Here is an 18287-nt window from a genome sequence, read left to right on the forward strand (position 1 = left end):
CGGATGGGATAGCTCCAGGACAAGGAGCTATGTAACCTAAGCTCCCTTCTACAGCCCACTTTGTACATGAGACATTTTTGTCTTTTTGCATCTGGCTGACTTTCCTCTGAATGACTCTAAAGCCTTGTCTACATATGAAAATTATACCCATTTAACTACTTAGATTGAGAAACTGATTTAGTAAAATCAGTTAAATTAGCTCCATCAGTGTAGAAACTCTTATTTCAGCATAAAAAGTGCCTAATACTGATTTAACTTAAATGGGTAAGGAACTGACTTAAGCTAAATCAATATGAAGCATTCTTCAACCAAAGTAAGAGTGTCCAAAAAGAGGGTTGTACTGATTTAACTACACCAGTTTCTTACCTAATATAGTTACATCAGTAAAATTTTCTCAAGTAGACAAAGCCTAAAGGCTAAATAAGGGCTCGAAGAATTTAAGACCCCCAGATTCCATGCACACACTGCGAGTCCAAACTCCTGGCTTGGAAAGAACAATGAATTGGAACCAATCTTGCAAACACTCCAGCATGGGCATAACTTCACTCGCTTGAATGGTCTCAGTGAGTGAAGTTACACATGTGCCTAAGTGTTTACAGGAGTGAGCTCTGAAACCTTTATCCATGCAGATTTCAGATCAGCTAAATAAGTGACATACTACTTCTTATTTATACTGAAATTACACTGGGTTATTATCAGTGATCACTTGTAGCACAGACAAAACCCACAATTTGGGGATTGTCATGATGGTTATAAAAGTTGTAATATGGACTTAATTTTGTCAAACAATTCCTGAACAAGAATGACCTGACATTCCATAAAAACAGGATAATTCACATTTGATTGTTTCCAGATAAATACACTCTCACATGCAAACTCAGGAAAAAATGAACAACCTAATAAATAAAAGGAAGCACTGGAATAGCATATCTGTATTTTTCATGGCACATCTCCAGATTTATCCTATGAGGATATAATATGCAAGCTCTGGGTCAGCCAAGCAAACTGGGAGGAAAGGATTGCATTGTCCTCTCTACATAGTCAAGTTCAAGATGGGACAATGAGGCTTATATGTTATTCTTCAATACTCGCTGCAAGCTATAAACATTTGCTGGTAAAGTAACTGTTGCCAAAGATCAAGTAACACAAGCGGGCAGCAGAAACTTGGAAAGAAAAAACAAAATTTAGTCTGGAATAACTTTTTAAAGCATTATGTAAAAACATTATTTACAAAACATTAGCATTGCAGGATTAGGCCCTACTTTGTTGACTGATCAAAAGATATTGCCAAGGTTAGCCGGTACTTGCCAGGTCAGCTGTGTCACTGGCAACATCTCCTTTTGTTACTGGGATATCTAAAGAAGTGAAGGTGTGCATTCTGAATGTATACTACCTACAAGGGCATGTCAGCTTGGCAAATGGATCTGCCTGGTGATGTAGGCTTGTGCTCCTATATTTGGAATCTTTGAAGTTTATGAAAAATAGAAGCATACGGATAGTAAGGGAAGCTTCCTGTAATTGATGTGGGAAGGAAAGGACTTCTCTAATTCTAGGAATTTAAAAATTAGGGGCCTGATCCTGTAGCCAGTCTGCATGTGGAATTTCCATTGAAGATTATGGGAATGCCATGTGCTGAGCAGTTGCAGGACAGCACCCTAAGAATTAGTAAACCAGATGGTTAAAGTTGTTATAATAAACCCAAGATAGTTTCTGTGTTTAAATGCTAAGCAGCTGGAAATAAGATTTTAGAAATTCCTTCTTCTATTGATGTGAAGGAGATTTATACAGATAGCTCATATTATTGCAAATAATAGTTTGGCACAGAAATCCTACATATCAAGAGTAAAATATATGAAACCTTAAGTGTGCACTTCAACTTAACTTGCAAAATTCCAGAAAATGTACTGCCTCGTTTTGCTACCATTGAATTTAATTGAAGTTTTGCCACGGATTTCAGTGAAAGCAGAACTGGGGCCCTTAATCAGGCATGAATTTAATAAGTGAACTGTAGCCAACAGAAGAGAGAGTCTAACAAAGACTAAAGGTCAAAAAACACACCAATTTCTTGAGACTAGTTAGAGTGGACACTGACTTGTGCTGTAAGAGGTCAAATACCAGCAAAAGAACATAGTTGAAAGCAGGGCACATCTAAGCACCTTATGAGATCCAGGAGGTGCTTGAAAAGGAATTACATTTCCATATGGCTTAAGCAATAGCACGAGACATTTAGAAGCAATATTTTTTATGAAAACAAGTTTTCGTCCAGATTGTCTAAGCAACTGGCATCTAGTTTAACTAATTTTTAATTAAAAGTACTGTGCATATAGACAGGTAATACTTACAACAACCATTCTTATCAAGTTATAAATCCAACTGACTAACTAGCCACACCACCACCTTGCTACATGCAATTGTGCTCTCAAAATTGTGCTCAACTACAAATTGAGGTTACAAGAAAAAGATCACTTGTCCAAAATGTTTGATCTGCTACAAATATCCTATATAAAATATCTACAGACACTGCTAAAGCTTCCATGATCCTAGTACTTAAGTAGTAGTTTGTTTGTTTTTTAAGGGAGAGACGTTTTCATGGCTTACTATATGGTGCTTTTTCTTCAAAGTAGCTTCCTCTTATTCTCCCTTGCAAAGGGTTCACTACTTTTTGGCAATCAGGACTTTTAAATAAGTTGTATTTGAGACAATAAATTCTGAAAGTTCAAGGTATATTTAGGATAAAAGGGTAAATTGTTCAGTAAAAATACAAGCTCCACAAAATTATCCTTCAGATGTAGCAAGCTGTCTTCATTTAGTTATCCAAAAATATGTTTCCTTTTTATTTATGACCCAAATATGCTGTGCTCTGGACTGATCAATGATGAGTGGCATTTATCTGAAACAGCTGTCTACATGGACATTCACAGACTAACACTTCTTAGATAGCATTTAGAATTAGTCCTTTATATTTAAGTGTCACATACAAATAAAATATAACTTCATATCTTAACTTCAAAGTCACTGCCATGACTCCAGAAATCCTACAAAAATTGGGAGTGACTATAGGAAACCACTGTCGTCTTATTTTGTTAAACTAAATTTCAGCAAGATTCATTTCTTGGCACCACTGGCTGTAACATATTTCACTACTTATATTAGGGAACTCAGAATCCTAAGCAAGCAAATATCAGCTAAAAAAAGGGGGAGGAAATTGGCTGTGTTAAGGTGACTGCCTGATGACACTGAAATCAATTCTTGATCAAATATCACAATCTAAAAAAACATGTCTGGTTAAATGCCTATGTTTTGTTTGTTAGGTTAATTGGTGATGGGAATTTTGTTTGGTGAGGGGGAAAGATAATGGGCCTCTACCCAGGAAATCAATTGATCATTACTAAGGCCATATATTTTTCATTTTATCTAAGTTGTTTTCTACACCAGGTCTCTGAGTTTAAAAAAAATTACAGTTGCATTGCAATTTAAAGCATTGTGTTTTCAGCAAGTGAGAAGCTTATACTTTTCAGATATATTATTCAAATACATTATGCCTTTTAGTTCAGAATGGACTTTGTAACTGTCAGTTAACATCCATTATTAGTTGAAACCAGACATCAATCTCAACTATGTGCACAGTTAACTTCTAACACATGCAAGACCAACTATTAAATTCCCTAAGGCGAGCTGTTGCCTTTATCATTTTGACTCTTTACGGGATGAGAGCAAGGCCCTATCGACACCGACCATGGAAAAAATATCTACTAGTCCGGGTTGACAGGGACAAAGTGTCTTCTTTCATTCTCTCATGTTCTAAGGTAGAAGTAAATGTTTATTTCAGAACTATGCAATCTGGACTGGATTACTTTTGCTGTTTGTCTAGAAACTGTATTTATGTCCCTTTGATGTCTCTGATGCCAAACTATTTTCTTTTGAGTTCATAGGGCTAAGTGACCCACTGACAGCAAGAGATGTATACAGAACAGAACAAGGATGCTGACAGACTGTCTTAAGGGAAATAAAAGTAAGGGGCAAAAATGAAATCCTTGCCTTCTTTGGGAAACAAAAAGGTTGGTGTATTATTATGAAAGGAAATACACTGAAAAAGAATAAAATGTACTCTTCAGTACAGAAAGTGTTGGAGTATGGAAACAGGCTTTATCTTGAGTGAAGATCACTTGAGGTGCAAAACCAGAAATTCTGATCTGTAATCTGGCAAAACTGTTTTTCAACTAGTGCCTGCCCGTGGATTGCTTACTCTGCAGCAAGAAAACAACTTGAAATGCTTTCATCTAGTGGTTACATATAACGGACAAGGAGTTTCAAATATACATTTTCATCTGGATTAAGCAGAATAAAGATTTTCTTTACTTACCCTCAAATTATCTACATTGCACATTGATTTAATTGCATGCAAATTCCACAAGTTCTCTCCTTCTGTGGAAGTAAACACCACTCGTGAGTATCGATCACCTGGAAATATAGTAAGAGGGTTTATGAATTTCTCAGGTATGTCTGATATCAGAGACTAAAACAGACTCCCATCATTCAAAAAGTAGATAATTATTTTAACTGTACATCTTCAGAACATCTGTCTGAAGGTGGGAAACTACATTTTCCAAGAGAGGAGATGGTCTCTGTATCTGAAAGACTTGAGTCCTATAAGAGCTTCAATCTCCTTCAACATCTTAAAGCTGAAAGAATTCTCTAAACTTCAGTCTCCTATCTTTTTCAGTTTTATACAGTTCAGAAAACCTAATAAATTTCTAGCCACGCTTATTGTCTGTCCTCTGAAATCTGACAAGAAAGAAGGAAAGGTCTCAGCAGCAAACTATTATAGGCCTATCTCAATTCACAGCATATTGGTAGTGGATACATAATATAATCAGATGCTGCCTTAGTGAAACAATACACTTGGGGATATCATTAATAATTACAAGGACATTTATAAAATGATTTCTTTGCTTTAGGGGCTGGTGACTGCAGTTGAAGTTTCTGGGAAGTCCTTGGGGCCTTTTTAAAAACAATAAATAAATCTGTATTCTGGAAGTTATATAGGTCTAATGCATACAAATTCCACCGTAAAAGCAGCTTAATTTATCAGTTAAAAATATTAAGTTACTTTTATTTGAAACAGCTTTCAGTAACAGGGAGTAATGTCTTAGTGGCTACCAGAACTTTATACTTAGCTAACCAGGAATGCATATTACACACACACAAACCTTAAGTACCTTGGAGTACAATATGGTACTTTGGGCTTCATATTGCCTGATTTTGTGTAATTTAGGGACAGACATAGAAGAGGTCAAATAATTCACATATCTTGGAAGCACTGTAAGTACAACAGGTAGAACAGATGAAGATACTAAAGCCAGAACAGCGAAAGCCAGACATGCCTTTGTAACTCTAAAGCAGATCTCAAGAAACAAAAATCTTGTCTTCCAAACTAAAATTTGAATATTTAACATCTTTGTAAAGTCAGTCTGACTATATAGCGCTAAAACTTGTAGACTTAGTAAGGTCTTAATAACTAACCTCCAAGTTTTTCATAAACAAAAACCTCAGTATCCAATGGAAAAAAAAAAAAAAAGAAACACCACATCACAAATGAACTCTAGAGGAGGATGCAACAGAAACCTACAGGACCAGAAATTATAGAACGAAAATGGAGATGACTAGAACATACACGGAGGAAAGACTCAAACAACACAACAAAGCAGGTATTTGACTGGAACTCCCACGGCAGGAGGCAATGAGGTAGGCCAAGGATAACATGGCAATGCACAACAGAAGCAGAACTGAAAGCTATCTAAATGACATGGGAAGAAGTTAAGAGCAAGAGATCATCAAAGATGGGAGGCAGTGGTGAAGGCCCTATGTTCCGCATAGTTTTGTAGTAGAACTTTAAAACATGCACTAATATGAAAAATTATTTCAATAGTCATCAGATTAAAAATCTTATTTTAACAAAAGAAAATAGCCAGATCTTCCCCTGCTGCTAATGAGTAGAGGCGGCAAAAAAACCCCACAGCATGAGGTGCACCATACAGATTTGTCACGGAAGATGGGACAGGCTTTTCTAAGGCCTGGTCTACACGGGGTGTGTGGGGGTGGGGAATCAATCTAAGTTATGCAACTTCAGCTACATGAATAACGTAGCTGAAGTTGATATACTTAGATCGACTTACTGTGGTGTCTTCACCATGGTGAGTCGACTGCTGCCGCTCCCCCGTCGACTCTGCCTGTGTCTCTCACCGAGCTGGAGTACAGGAGTCGACAGGAGAGCGCTCGGGGGGTCGATTTATCGCGTCTACACTACACGCGATAACTTGACCCCCGCTGGATCGATCGTTGCCCGCCGATCCGGCGGGTAGTGAAGACATACCCTAAGTGCTTTAGGAGTAGTGAGTCACAGCCTCCCAAATCCTGGTGACCCTGAAGGCACACAGGGAGAGAAGTCAAGGAACAAAGAAGGCAAAGGGGTCCAAGATGAGAGAGCTACCTTGTTGCCATTGCCTGACTCCCCTGGGATGGTGTAAATGCTATCATGGATGGGACTATAGGAGTTAATGCTGCTTCAAGCAGTATTAACTCACAAGTGGATTTCAAGATAGATCCTCCCACATTTGCCCTTGCTCAGGAGAGATCTCAATTATCTCCACTCATGGAAAGAAAAAGGATGATCTGGGCCAAATTTTCTTACCTTTGTTAAAAGACAGACCTTATATTATTAAAAAAGAGAATTTTATAAAATCTACTTTGGTATTTACTTTGCCTCTCTCTCAGCTTAGACAATAGAAACAAATTAGTCACTTTCTAGTCAATTTCACATTCATGTTCCCATGCGGTATTATTAACATTTATACTGCACTAGGCCCCAGAGGCTCCAGATCAAGACTGGGGCCCAGGGGTAAGTACTGTGTACACACATACCAAGACATGGATCCTGTCCAAAAAGTGCTTACTATCACAAAGATGAAATATGTGGTTGGTTAAATATGAAGAGTAATGTTTATTTGCTTTAAATAGCCCTCCCCCTGCATATTTTAAATTTCATGGAAATGTTTCCATTGGTCTTAGGTTTTATAAAGGCTTGATTTTATAAAACCTAAATTTTGGGCCAGATTTGACCTCACAGATGTCCTTTAAAAATAGTGTTGCAAGAAGAATATATAAGGAAAAGTGAATTTCTGGTTTTAGATTTAAGCTGAAGTACAGATAATGCATTACTAATGTCTTAATGTATATTAAGTGCTACTTCTGTACTAATGTATTTTAAGGTACTAACATTTAGGATTATCAACAACTAAAACCAAAACCTTTTCAAGAAATGCTCAATAAGAAAAGATGAGGTGTAGTGCTCAGTGGGAACTGCTGACTGAGTTTAAAATGTGATTTAGTCTAAATTTCTCAGAGCCTTATGCAAAGAGGAAGAAGGTGCATATCATAAATATAGGGAGCAAGACCTCTTTTTTCTAATAGTGAGACATTTCCTGTGAATATTCAATATTCCCACAGTATTCAGATTTACTATTAACACCATTCCACTCACTTGGAATATCACAGAAAAAGCTGTCTTTGTGGAAATTCCAATCTGCTTGCCTTTTCTCTCTCTCATAGTGATCATCTGACCATCTGTCATCCTGATGACTAAAATGGAGGAAACATTTTTATCTTATTTGAACACAGAATATAAGATTCTTAAAAGGAGTTTCCTAACAACTTACACATTTTACTAACTTTGGCCAGAGAAAATAGATATAAGTGCTCATATGACTTCAACATTCAATAACTCAAATATTCATGACACTTTTATCCTACTAGGGACCTTAAAGCATATTATCTTTATCTTAACATTGAACAATTCTTGTAGTTCAAAGTGAAAAACACAAGACATTTTAAATTGTTACACTATGTCGTAGGGTAAGTTTTATCAAACCCTCTCTTCAGTCTAGTTCCATACATGAGGCCTAAGGAATATCTGGGGGGTGGACGGGGGTTTATCTGATCCAATGTCCCTTCAAGTCCATGGGAGTTTACTCATTGACTTCAAGGGCGTTGGAGCAGGCTCTATTTCAGCAAGCGGAGACAATAACATGATTTAAAAATTCTTACCTTTTAGCCTGTTCATCTGCATATTTAAAAGGATAATTTGCCAATGTTGCTTTGTACCCTGTGTTTTTCACCATATTATTCCACGTGACCAATCTCTGGCCTATTGCAGTCCCTCTTGGCTCGAAACCCTAAGGCAGAACATTACAGAATTTTATTAGTACATTTCATTCTGTTGCTTTAAAAGAAGAATGGAAAACATGATCATCAAAGTGACGGACAACTATAATTAGAAAGTTCAGTTACTCCAGACATCTAGTTTAGAGGTGGATTGCTTTATAACAGGATGTTTTGACACAATAATGACCAATTGCATACGTTTTACAGGTTATAAATTGGTTATAAATTCTGATTTATGTTACACACCTTCAGTCAGAAATAGTGATTGTCTATACTGCCTAGCCAATCAGTAAACTGGCTCTTGATATTTTCAGTGGATAAACGGTTTGAGCTAACTTATCTCAATTACAGAATATTTTGTAGCTTGAGTAATTATCTCTGTTGGTTATCTCTGCATGTCTCTGGTCTCTTCTACAGTCCCAGAAGAATAACTCAAAGCCTTAGAACCATTTAAAAGGAAAAAAAAATTCTTGACTAATACAATTTAAAGGACTGCTAACTGTTTCTAGAAATACTAGTTTACTGAATTCCATTTTTTCTGTACAGTGGAATGGTATTATAGTATCAATTTAACAGTAACTTTGTAGTACTTTAGGGTAGTCAAGTAAAACTCTTTCCATGACAGTTCTAAATACATGGTTGAGCTGGTTCAGAACAAATAAGAACTGACCACAGTCTTTATCAGAATCAGATAAAGATTCCTTTCAGACCTTCACTACGGATAGGACTCCATTACTCAAAAGTTCTTAGGTTTCCTCTTCCTTTAATAGATCCTGGCACCCCACTCCGAAACCTAATTTAGAATGTATGATCTCCAGGACAGAGAACCTGTCTTCTGTGACGATGTTCTAAGGCATGGAGTAAATTCACAACAATATTAAATGCATAGAAATTCGTTTGTGGAACATGTATAAGCTTTGGATAGTTGTCTTCTGGGTACTGGAATTCAAATCTAGTGCAAAACAGACTGATGTGCAACCACCTCTTTGTATCCCTCTTAACTCTTTTGGTTTCTTGATCTACTAGGACATTTGCATTAGAAGAAATACCAGGAACTCTACGATCTACTATTCTCTTCCATAGGATTTATTAGATAAGTCTCACTACATCTGTTAGCCTTGCTAATACAAGAACTTCTCTCTTAAAATATACTCAGAACAACCCAAATAGATTTATGTTGACAGAAAACTGTCATTTTTACCAACAAAATCTGAAAAATTCAGCAGCTCCTCAGCCCTTGTGAAAATATAGCTGGGTCTGGACTGCAAAGTTCATACCCAAATGTCCTAAAAGCTCAGATGTGCTCAGATTTGGGGTTTTGGTTTGGGCACATCTGTATTGGAAAGCAATGTAACAAGTTCTCTAAACTCTACTTACATTTTTACCTGTTTACCATTATTGTTGGGGGAAATAGTACAGCAGAGAAAATTATCTGACAGTACAGGAAACAGTTGCTAACTTACCAGCAAAGGATCAGAGAAGTCTGGAAGATCTGGAACTAATATGCCAACCAATGCACACACCACTATTAACACAGTACACATGCCTAGAACCACCACAGGCCAGTCAGCTATCAGGGCTGCATAACTATAAGGAAAAAAATATATATTTTAGCAAGGAAAGAGGAATTTGAAAACAAAAGAAGACAAGAACAGAATTATTTCACACCTCTCTCCTTACTGAATAAGACCCATCTAAAGCATGGTACTATTTTTTTATTACACCTAAATGGAGGCTTCAGACCTTTGCCGGGTATCTATGTGAGATCCAGTTTAATCTCATTTTCATTTTTTTTTTTAAATTGAAGTGAGAAACAGACCAAAAAAAGATGATGTTAATCTCCAGCAATTCCCTCTCCTCTTGAAACTTCATTTGAGTTCTTGTTAAAAAAAGTCTCTCTCACCAGTCCATTGGTATTAATTTAAGATTGTTATAAAAATATAGATTTCAGTTTAGCATTTTTGAGTGTGCTGCTGCTGCCTCTAAGATGATTATTTCTGACTTATTCAAAAATAGATTTCTTTGGTTCACAGGTCAGGTAATGATAATTGCTACTTTTACTCAATCTATTCTGGCAACTATGGATAAAGCACAATTAACGTCATTTTAAGTCAAATTGCATCATAAGACCAAGTACGCATTATTGATTTTTATACTACTTCCTCAACTTTATAGTTCTGGTTTGGTCAGAATGGTTTTCCCTGATCCGTACTACACAAGAAAATAAGTGATTTGCATAAGCCAGAAGAACCATTTGCTTTGTAACTTAAATCTACAATTTTAAAAAAGTTATTCCGAGCCTATTATGATAGTCCACAGAATTTGCTGCAAGTTCAAGGATGAAAATAAACTGCAATACCCACACACATATTCAGATTTCAGTATATATCATATCTTGCTAATAAATTCTTAGAGCAAAGAAGCTTTCACATACATAATTAAATATTTATCTCAATAAGAGGTTCTTCTTACATTGACAAAAAGTGTGCAATAAAAAAAAAGCAAAAAAATGAAACCCAGAAGTACGAAGTTCACTATAATTAGTCTTACATCAGTCATTGAAATCAAGGTCCTAGAGTTCCAAGGACAGCTTTACAGAAAGGTTATGCTGTCTAATCTTCAGAACAGAGGGGACAAAGTCCGGTGAGGTTTGTGATGCATTTTGAAAAAACATTTAAGTATGAATCATAGCATATTGATAGTAGTTGTACACATGTAAATATTAAATCAGGACAATTTATATTCTACTTCCTCCTCAATCTCCATGCAGACTAAAATAAAGGTTAGTTTATATTACAGCTCTCTCTACACCTACTTTCACTACCCCGAGAGACTGTTGTTGTTTTGAAAAATCAGATCAGCACAACATCTGTATGTTCTTACCTGGACCCAGTTACCCTCTGTCCAGAGATTTTCTGTCCTATTGCTAAAACAACATCGAATTCCCCTTTTTATCCCAAGGCAACAGGACAGCCACTCTGGCAGCAGTTTACCATTTCTCTATAATAAAACCAACAATGCTGTTACTGGTTTCAGAGTAACAGCCGTGTTAGTCTGTATCCGCAAAAAGAAGAACAGGAGTACTTGTGGCACCTTAGAGACTAACTGCTAATAAATTTGTTAGTCTCTAAGGTGCCACAAGTACTCCTGTTCTTCTTAATGCTGTTACTGACTGCCCTGGGAGTCCTCTGCAGTGTGCCTCAACCTGAAAAATCTTCACTTCAGCAATGAGAAAGGGGTATGTTCTACAGGGTTCAGCACAGACTTGGGAAGATTCAAGTGCTAGTGTGGCTTTGCTTCAGTTTCTCCATAGATAAATGTGGAATAATTTTTACCAATCTCACACAGGGATTCTCAAGCTTAATTAGTGAAAGTTTCTAAATCTGTTTGAAGTGCAATTTATTATGAAATAAAAGTTTAAGGGAGAGGGAGTAGATGACTTAATAACATTTTTCTATTTACAGGATTCAATATTTCTATATACACCAGATTCTACATTGACTAGTTAAATGTTTGTCGAGAGCTCTGAAGACTTGAAAGTTATTTTTCACCAGTATGTTGCTACTGCAAGAATGATTCCTTTACCCTGTTGTGTGTGTGATTCCATCCTCTGCTGAGCAGCTTGCGCTCATCTCAGTTGAGCAGAACTCTTCACTCAAGAACACTAAAGAAAGTTGTGGCCTACATGACCTGTTTAAAGACTTTAAGAAACCTTATATAGGAAACATTACCAGGTCTTTACTCTTGTAAATTGTCCTATTTTTTTGTGTCACTGTAGTGGGAAGATCTGATGACCAGCAAGCCTAGTGGATAGCTCTTGGCCTTATGGTTTCTGCTGGCCTAGTCATCCCAGAGGGGGCCTCAGTTGTGGTCTCAATCACCCCCTTGTACAATGATTGGTCCCCCAGAGTCCAGTCAATACAGAGGAGCAGGAGAAAGGGTGCAAAGTAGGGGACCCGGACCCACCTACTTCACCGGGTCCCGAACCAGGGCCCTAGAGGTTATCCAAGTATCCAGCCCAGTTACTGAACTACCCCAAATTATGTGTTCTCTGAGGTCACTTCCTAACATCTGGAGTTCCTTAGTTTGGGGCATAATCATAGGCTAGGCAGACTTTCCTCAGTCTCTTAGTGTCCTGTTCCGTTAGTTAATCTCTCTTAGAGCTTTCAACTCCCAAAGAAAGGGATGAATCCAAGTCCCTGCTGCTAGAGTAGCCTTCACAGAGCTGTTGCTACTTTTGACACAGCTCTCAGCATCAGCCTGGCTTCCTGGTGTCACATGCACTCGTTTCTCCCTTCTCCTAGCAGTAATGTCCTTTAAAAACTGCTCCTGGACTGAGAACATGCTATGCAAGTTCAACTTGTTAAGGGGCGGGGCCTCCCTAGCCCAGCATTGCTCCAGTGTCGGTCCCATCACAGTCATACACTGGATATTTGTATCAGCAACGATCACTGCAGCCAGAATAGCAAAAGCATCCATTTGAACTATGGACAACAACATTTGTTTCTACATAATTTGCAATCCTTGTTGGTTTTCAACACTCTGATGCACTTTGTTAATTAGCCTATGTGCTTTTTGGTACCTTGAGCATATAAACAATTTCACAGCTCACTGAAAATGCAAAAAAAAAAAATGGCATGAGTATGTGTATCAAATAGATTCACAATAATTTTAAGTCGCCTCTGACAAATCTGGAAATATCTTTCCCTTTCCAGACAGCGCACATTTTTGAGATACAGTAATTAATTCTCTTTTCTCAACTTCAAATTTTCAGATTTTGTCTGTCTGAGCTTCATTTGGCACCACTAATGACACTGGTGTAAAGCAAGAAATCTCTTCAAGTGATTTGTCCACAAACAACTGAGATCCTGAGTTGTTATTCAAAAGGAAAAGCTGGTCTCTCCACTTCTTCTTATTTCGTAGCCATTGTGTGGGAGGTGGGAGCTTTAAAATTAAATTGTAGTTCTTCCCCTAAAAGGCAAGCCGTGGATTTGACCTGAATTTAAAAAAATGTGGGTGCATTGACCTGAAGATGAAAGTGACTGGCCTCAGACCTCTGCCCCCAATTCAGAAAAGCAATTAAGCATCTGCTTAAATCCACCCCTATTCAAGAAAGAACTCAAATTTAAAAACGGCACGCTTTAAGTTAAATATGTGTTTAAGAGCTTTCCTGAATCAAGGCCTCAGTTTCCTGCCTTATACCAGCTGACTAAACCCACCAATACATTGGTGCAACTGGCTGAGAAGAGTCAGAGGACTGGGCCAGACTGGTAAGCAAGTCATTTCTTCGGCCATTCAGTAGTCCGAATCAAGTGGAAGTTCCCACTAGCCACAAAGTTCATAGCTGCCTGAAATTTATTTTATGCCAAAACATCTGCTGCATTCAGTCTAGTCTGTAGTATGTTAACATTTCCTACACTGCTTTGTGGTATGGTGCTCCTCTTTCCTAATCTACCCAATCCATATATTTGTGATTCTTTACTTGCCTCGCTGCACTTCTAATGAGCTGGGAAATCACGTTTGCATACTAAGCAATAAAACAATGCTTTGGAGTTCTCCATTGTGAATCTGTATCTCTGTGTATAAGAAGAAAAACCTGGTTCATAACAATCTGGTTGTACACAAAAAGATATATACAACTTTTCAAAATGTCTAGTTGGTGTATATTTAAGAGGTTTTCATTGTTTCATGTACAGTGGAAATGTATTTGATTGGATTTATATGCAGTATATTCACTGAACAGATGTATTATTTACTGAGAGCAATTCCTGCACCTGGATTATTCCTTTAACATGTGTTCATTTGACATGGTATCTAATATTTCAGGTGCATGAACAATTTTGGGTAGGCCATTCTCCTTTCTACCATTAAACGTACAGAGCCTATAACCATGCCGTATTTTTGTTTAAGAGTAGGAAAGATTATTGCAATGCCCTCTCCTGAGCTTTTAAAATCAAGCTGTTTTATAATTATTGGTGTTGGACCAGAGAGTTTCTGGTGGTACACTCAGGAGCAGGACTGTGGTCAGCTGTGCGCACGCACACACACACACACACACACACACACACAAAATTTGTAAAGAAAATAAAATTAAAAAAGTATCAGAAGACAACACGGGATATTTGTCCAAAATTAGTATTATTCTTTCCATCTGCTTTTAGAAGGAAACCTAGTCATATGCACAACAGCTAATTTTACAATACACTAACACCTTTGTCTGAGACATGGTTTTCTTAACACATGAGAGAACATGCACAAGATTTGTAAGTGCTTATACGGTACCTTACCTTTTTGGTAATTTGAATGGTCTGGTTGGTCTGAAAAAAAAAAAAAAAAAAAAAGAATTATCGAACATAAACAAATTGCACTAATACTTTTATGCACTAATATTTTTTTCCTGTGCAGTTCCGGGGAAGAAAATATTTTAAATTGGCATATTCTATCCCGGCATTATCCAGAAAACTGGAACCCCCAAAGGTACCCAACTGCAAATGTTGTTGTTGCTTCTTTACTAGAAATTTAGCTCTACCAAAGTTATTCTGAATAGCAAGAGAGAACAGGCACAAATGTATTGGTTGCGAATACTTTCTCTTCTTCAAATGGATCTTAGTTCATGGAGTAATAATCTTCAGTATACACTTCATATTTTAAAAAATTGTAATTAAGATGACCAAAAAGCAGTCTCTGGGGGAAAACCATAAATCCACTTAAAGATTCAGTATCTATGGATATGACAAACAGACGTTCCGAAGATGCAACTAAAACCACAGTTTCAGGTAAAGCATGAACTTGGTTTACTTTCAATAGTCATCTTTAATACTGTTTCTATATTCCGTAGATAGAAGACACTAACTAAGAGACCATTTTTCACCAAAAAAAGTCACTTTATAGTACTAAATTCTCAGTTCTCTAAAAGAGTACAGATTTGCTAATTCCCACACCACTGCATTAATGCCTCAAAATTTATGAGGCCTTCTGAGATTGTTCCAGAAGCAACTAAAAAAAATCAATTTGTCCAAAAATAAGATACATTGTCCCTGCAAAAGATACTGAGTGAAATCCTGGCTCTGGGGAATTAACTGTACCATTATAAGCATCTTTGTACAGGTATAGCTGTGTCCACACTAGGGTGTTGTACTGCTTTAACTACATATGTTACTAAACCAATATAGTTATGGTGACAAAAACAAAGAAACAAAAACCACCCATGTATAAAAAGTTAGGACTGCCCCTAAAAAGTTAGGACTCATTTAGACAAAGCAGAAAGCACAATCTTATGTAGAATAACTTAACATACCACTTCACAGATATGCTGACCAACATAGCTGTGATAAGAAAGGAATAATCAAAAATATGTTTTTCAAGCAATACTCTAATTCAAAGCATAAAATAAGCTACACGTTAGCATACCTATTACTGGGCATCATCAATGACACACTCCTTACATCAGCTGTGAAGATGAAAGAACAGATAAAGCTAGACAAACTAAACCTAGTTTCTAATCCATCTTTTAAGCATCATGGCTAAGTGCATGTGGTCGGTGTCAAATGATACAGAGAATAACTACAACTCTTAACTACTTAATTCCTGATAAATAGATAAAGATAAAGATAAAGATAAATTAAAATGACATAGCATTTTAAATGTAACTGTACTTTAGAAATACAAAGGAATCACAAGAAAACAAACATTTTCATTTTATAACCAAAACAGGATGAAAAGTCCTTAAAAAAACAAAAACAAAACTAAACCTTGTAGACAGATATGTTTTACTGTAGGTTGTCCTCAGCTTTTAGAATATTAAATAAAGCATTTATTTTCCTACTGTTGTGCTACAGAAACTGATATTTTGATTAAACCCAAACTGACGACTTCAAGAAGTTGAACACATATTTGTAAATAATCATGGAACTCATCACTATTGATGGAGCAGGTGCTCGTAATTCCCAGAATTTATAGGGAAAATGGAAAGTCTCATTGCATTTAGTGATGAACAAACTGGGAAACTTGAGGTAATGGAGGACTTGAAAAATCCATCTGCCACTGGAGAGTAAGCAGCTTTTCCTGACGCATAGAAGAACTTATGCCAACTTCTGCAGAATTTTAGTTTTCCCTTGACTTAATTAAACAAAGAGTTTCTATCCCTTGCTGTTGCGAAGATTAAATGCATTTCACATTTGGAAGGTTAACAACGCAGTGCTGTCTTGCTGGGTTGGAGAGAGAGAGAGAGAAGACTGTAATACCCCTCTCTGCTGCTGTTGGTCCTGCTCCTCAGAGTTCTCCTATGATTTAACAGAGTGAAAACAGACTTGATAGTAGTTAGTTTTTACTGCTGCAATTCTGAAAACTGTGGGCAACCATCAAACTGACATCCCATCAATTGTACTACTGCTTGAGAAAGCTATGAGTAGCAGTGGAAACAGACATCAGAGCTATTAACTGGGATATAAATGGGGGGAATATAGATTAGCAAACATTGCTCTGTGTTAGCAGCCAGGAAGCTGGAGGGAAGTGGTAGAATGGCAGAATGCCCAGTGCCCAGCTACAACAGCCAGGAAGCTGAGGAGGCATTGTGGAGCCCCTTACCTATGCAGAAGATAGGAGGCTTTGGGATGGGAAGGAGAAGAGAGAGACTGCTCCTTCCCTCCAACCGCCAAAGGGGGCTGGTAACTGGCACATTTGAAACCTTCCTTTTAGCTGGAGGGTAATATGAAAGATGGAATCTCTTAAGTGGGATCTAGGAATCCCTAAGCGGGATCTAGTAGGAATCTCATCACCCTTCCCCATTTCTAGAACTTCTCACTATGGACTTCTCACTATGGTTCTACCTCTGGACAGTGGGGCCTTCCCATCTTTCACAATGGACTCTGGAAAGTAGATTAAGTTCTCTGGCAAAGAGGTGCCTGCAAAAAATTTTTAAGCCTTGATGTAACAACCTTGATCTAGATTCAAAACTCCCAGCCTATATGGTAAACTCTGTCAGGCAATCATTGGGCCTTTATTGTCTCTGAAAAGCACGACACGCTTATAAATCTCTACATAAATGTTAAAAGAAAAAAAATCTCCATGGAAGAAGTTAAGATAGGGTATCATTTTTCCACCTACATTAGAGACCTACTTAGAACATCAATTTTATGTATAGGTTTCTCTGTCGTGTTCATCATCGTAGCAAGTAAGCATCACACAAACAGTAAACCTGCACTTATCCTCACAACATCCATAGGGAAGGGTTATAATTCTCTATTTACAGATCAGAAACTCAAACAGAGAGATTAAGGTCAAAATTATCACATGGCCACTAACTTTGGATGTCCAGTGTGAGACACTTAAAACAGAGATGCTGAAAAGTCTCAACTTCAGATGAGGTCAATGCAGTTACGTCTGAAAAAACATCAAATTAGAAAGCCAAAATTTGTAGCATCCAAAACTAGTGGACTCTCTCAAAATGTTATGCCTAAGTGACTTGCCCAAGATCACACAGGAATTCTGTTGCAGCGTTGGGAACAGATCCCAGATCTACTCATTCCCAGTACAAGACCATCCTTCCTCTTTCAGCCCAATTGGCAGATAGCTGGTTTTTAGAAGTCAGTGTGGCTGAGTGCTCTGAATGTGGTAAGGACAAAGTTCTGCAGACCGCTCTCAAGGTATCACCAATACATGGAGAGGTTTCTACCCAAAATTATTTCAATCAGATTTGAGTAGCAATAAGACCATGTATGAAAAGAAACGTTCACATAAACCAACAAGCTTTTGGATTACCTCAAAGCCAAAAGGCTTATAAACAAGAATGAACAAAGGACAAATTAGCTAGAAAGCTATAATTAAATGCTCAAGAATTTTTCAGAATGACAGCCACTCTCAATTTAAGGTATCATTCCATGTAACTATACAAATTATGAACCTCTACCTTCATTCATGTAATAAAAAAGGTCAAAGCTCTGGTGGCATGATCAACTCTTTTGAGTAGGGGGCTAAGGGAAGAAAACGAAGGAAAGATTTTTTAAATCTGACTGTACAGTTAGGTTGAAGTGCAAGAGAGAGGTGGATATCTACACTCTTATCTTTAG

At 37.3% G+C, this 18287-nt stretch overlaps 1 protein-coding gene and 1 long non-coding RNA gene across 10 annotated transcripts in view; one reads left to right on the plus strand and one right to left on the minus strand.

The window, feature by feature from the left end:
* Positions 1 to 4332, plus strand: part of LOC128833971 (uncharacterized) — a 59579-nt gene extending 55247 nt beyond the window's left edge. Inside the window, exon 3 of the long non-coding RNA XR_008444365.1 lies at positions 3933 to 4332. This is a non-coding gene — a long non-coding RNA (uncharacterized LOC128833971). The remainder of the gene's footprint in view (positions 1 to 3932) is intronic.
* LOC128833970 (protein dispatched homolog 1-like) overlaps positions 1 to 18287 on the minus strand; it is a 160603-nt gene that overhangs the window by 4332 nt on the left and 137984 nt on the right. For 8 of the 9 annotated variants that reach the window (XM_054022306.1, XM_054022302.1, XM_054022309.1 and 5 more), the window contains 5 exons: positions 14508 to 14537; positions 9684 to 9807; positions 8104 to 8231; positions 7541 to 7638; positions 4364 to 4461 (listed from right to left, as the gene is read on the minus strand). In XM_054022306.1, coding sequence (XP_053878281.1) covers positions 4364 to 4461; positions 7541 to 7638; positions 8104 to 8231; positions 9684 to 9807; positions 14508 to 14537 — 478 coding nt within the window. Of the gene's footprint in view, positions 1 to 4363; positions 4462 to 7540; positions 7639 to 8103; positions 8232 to 9683; positions 9808 to 14507; positions 14538 to 15630; positions 15671 to 18287 lie in introns of all 9 variants that reach the window. The other variant, XM_054022311.1, reaches the window with a different exon arrangement.

Source organism: Malaclemys terrapin, chromosome 3, assembly GCF_027887155.1.
Source record: "Malaclemys terrapin pileata isolate rMalTer1 chromosome 3, rMalTer1.hap1, whole genome shotgun sequence".
Taxonomy (NCBI): Eukaryota; Metazoa; Chordata; order Testudines; family Emydidae; genus Malaclemys; species Malaclemys terrapin.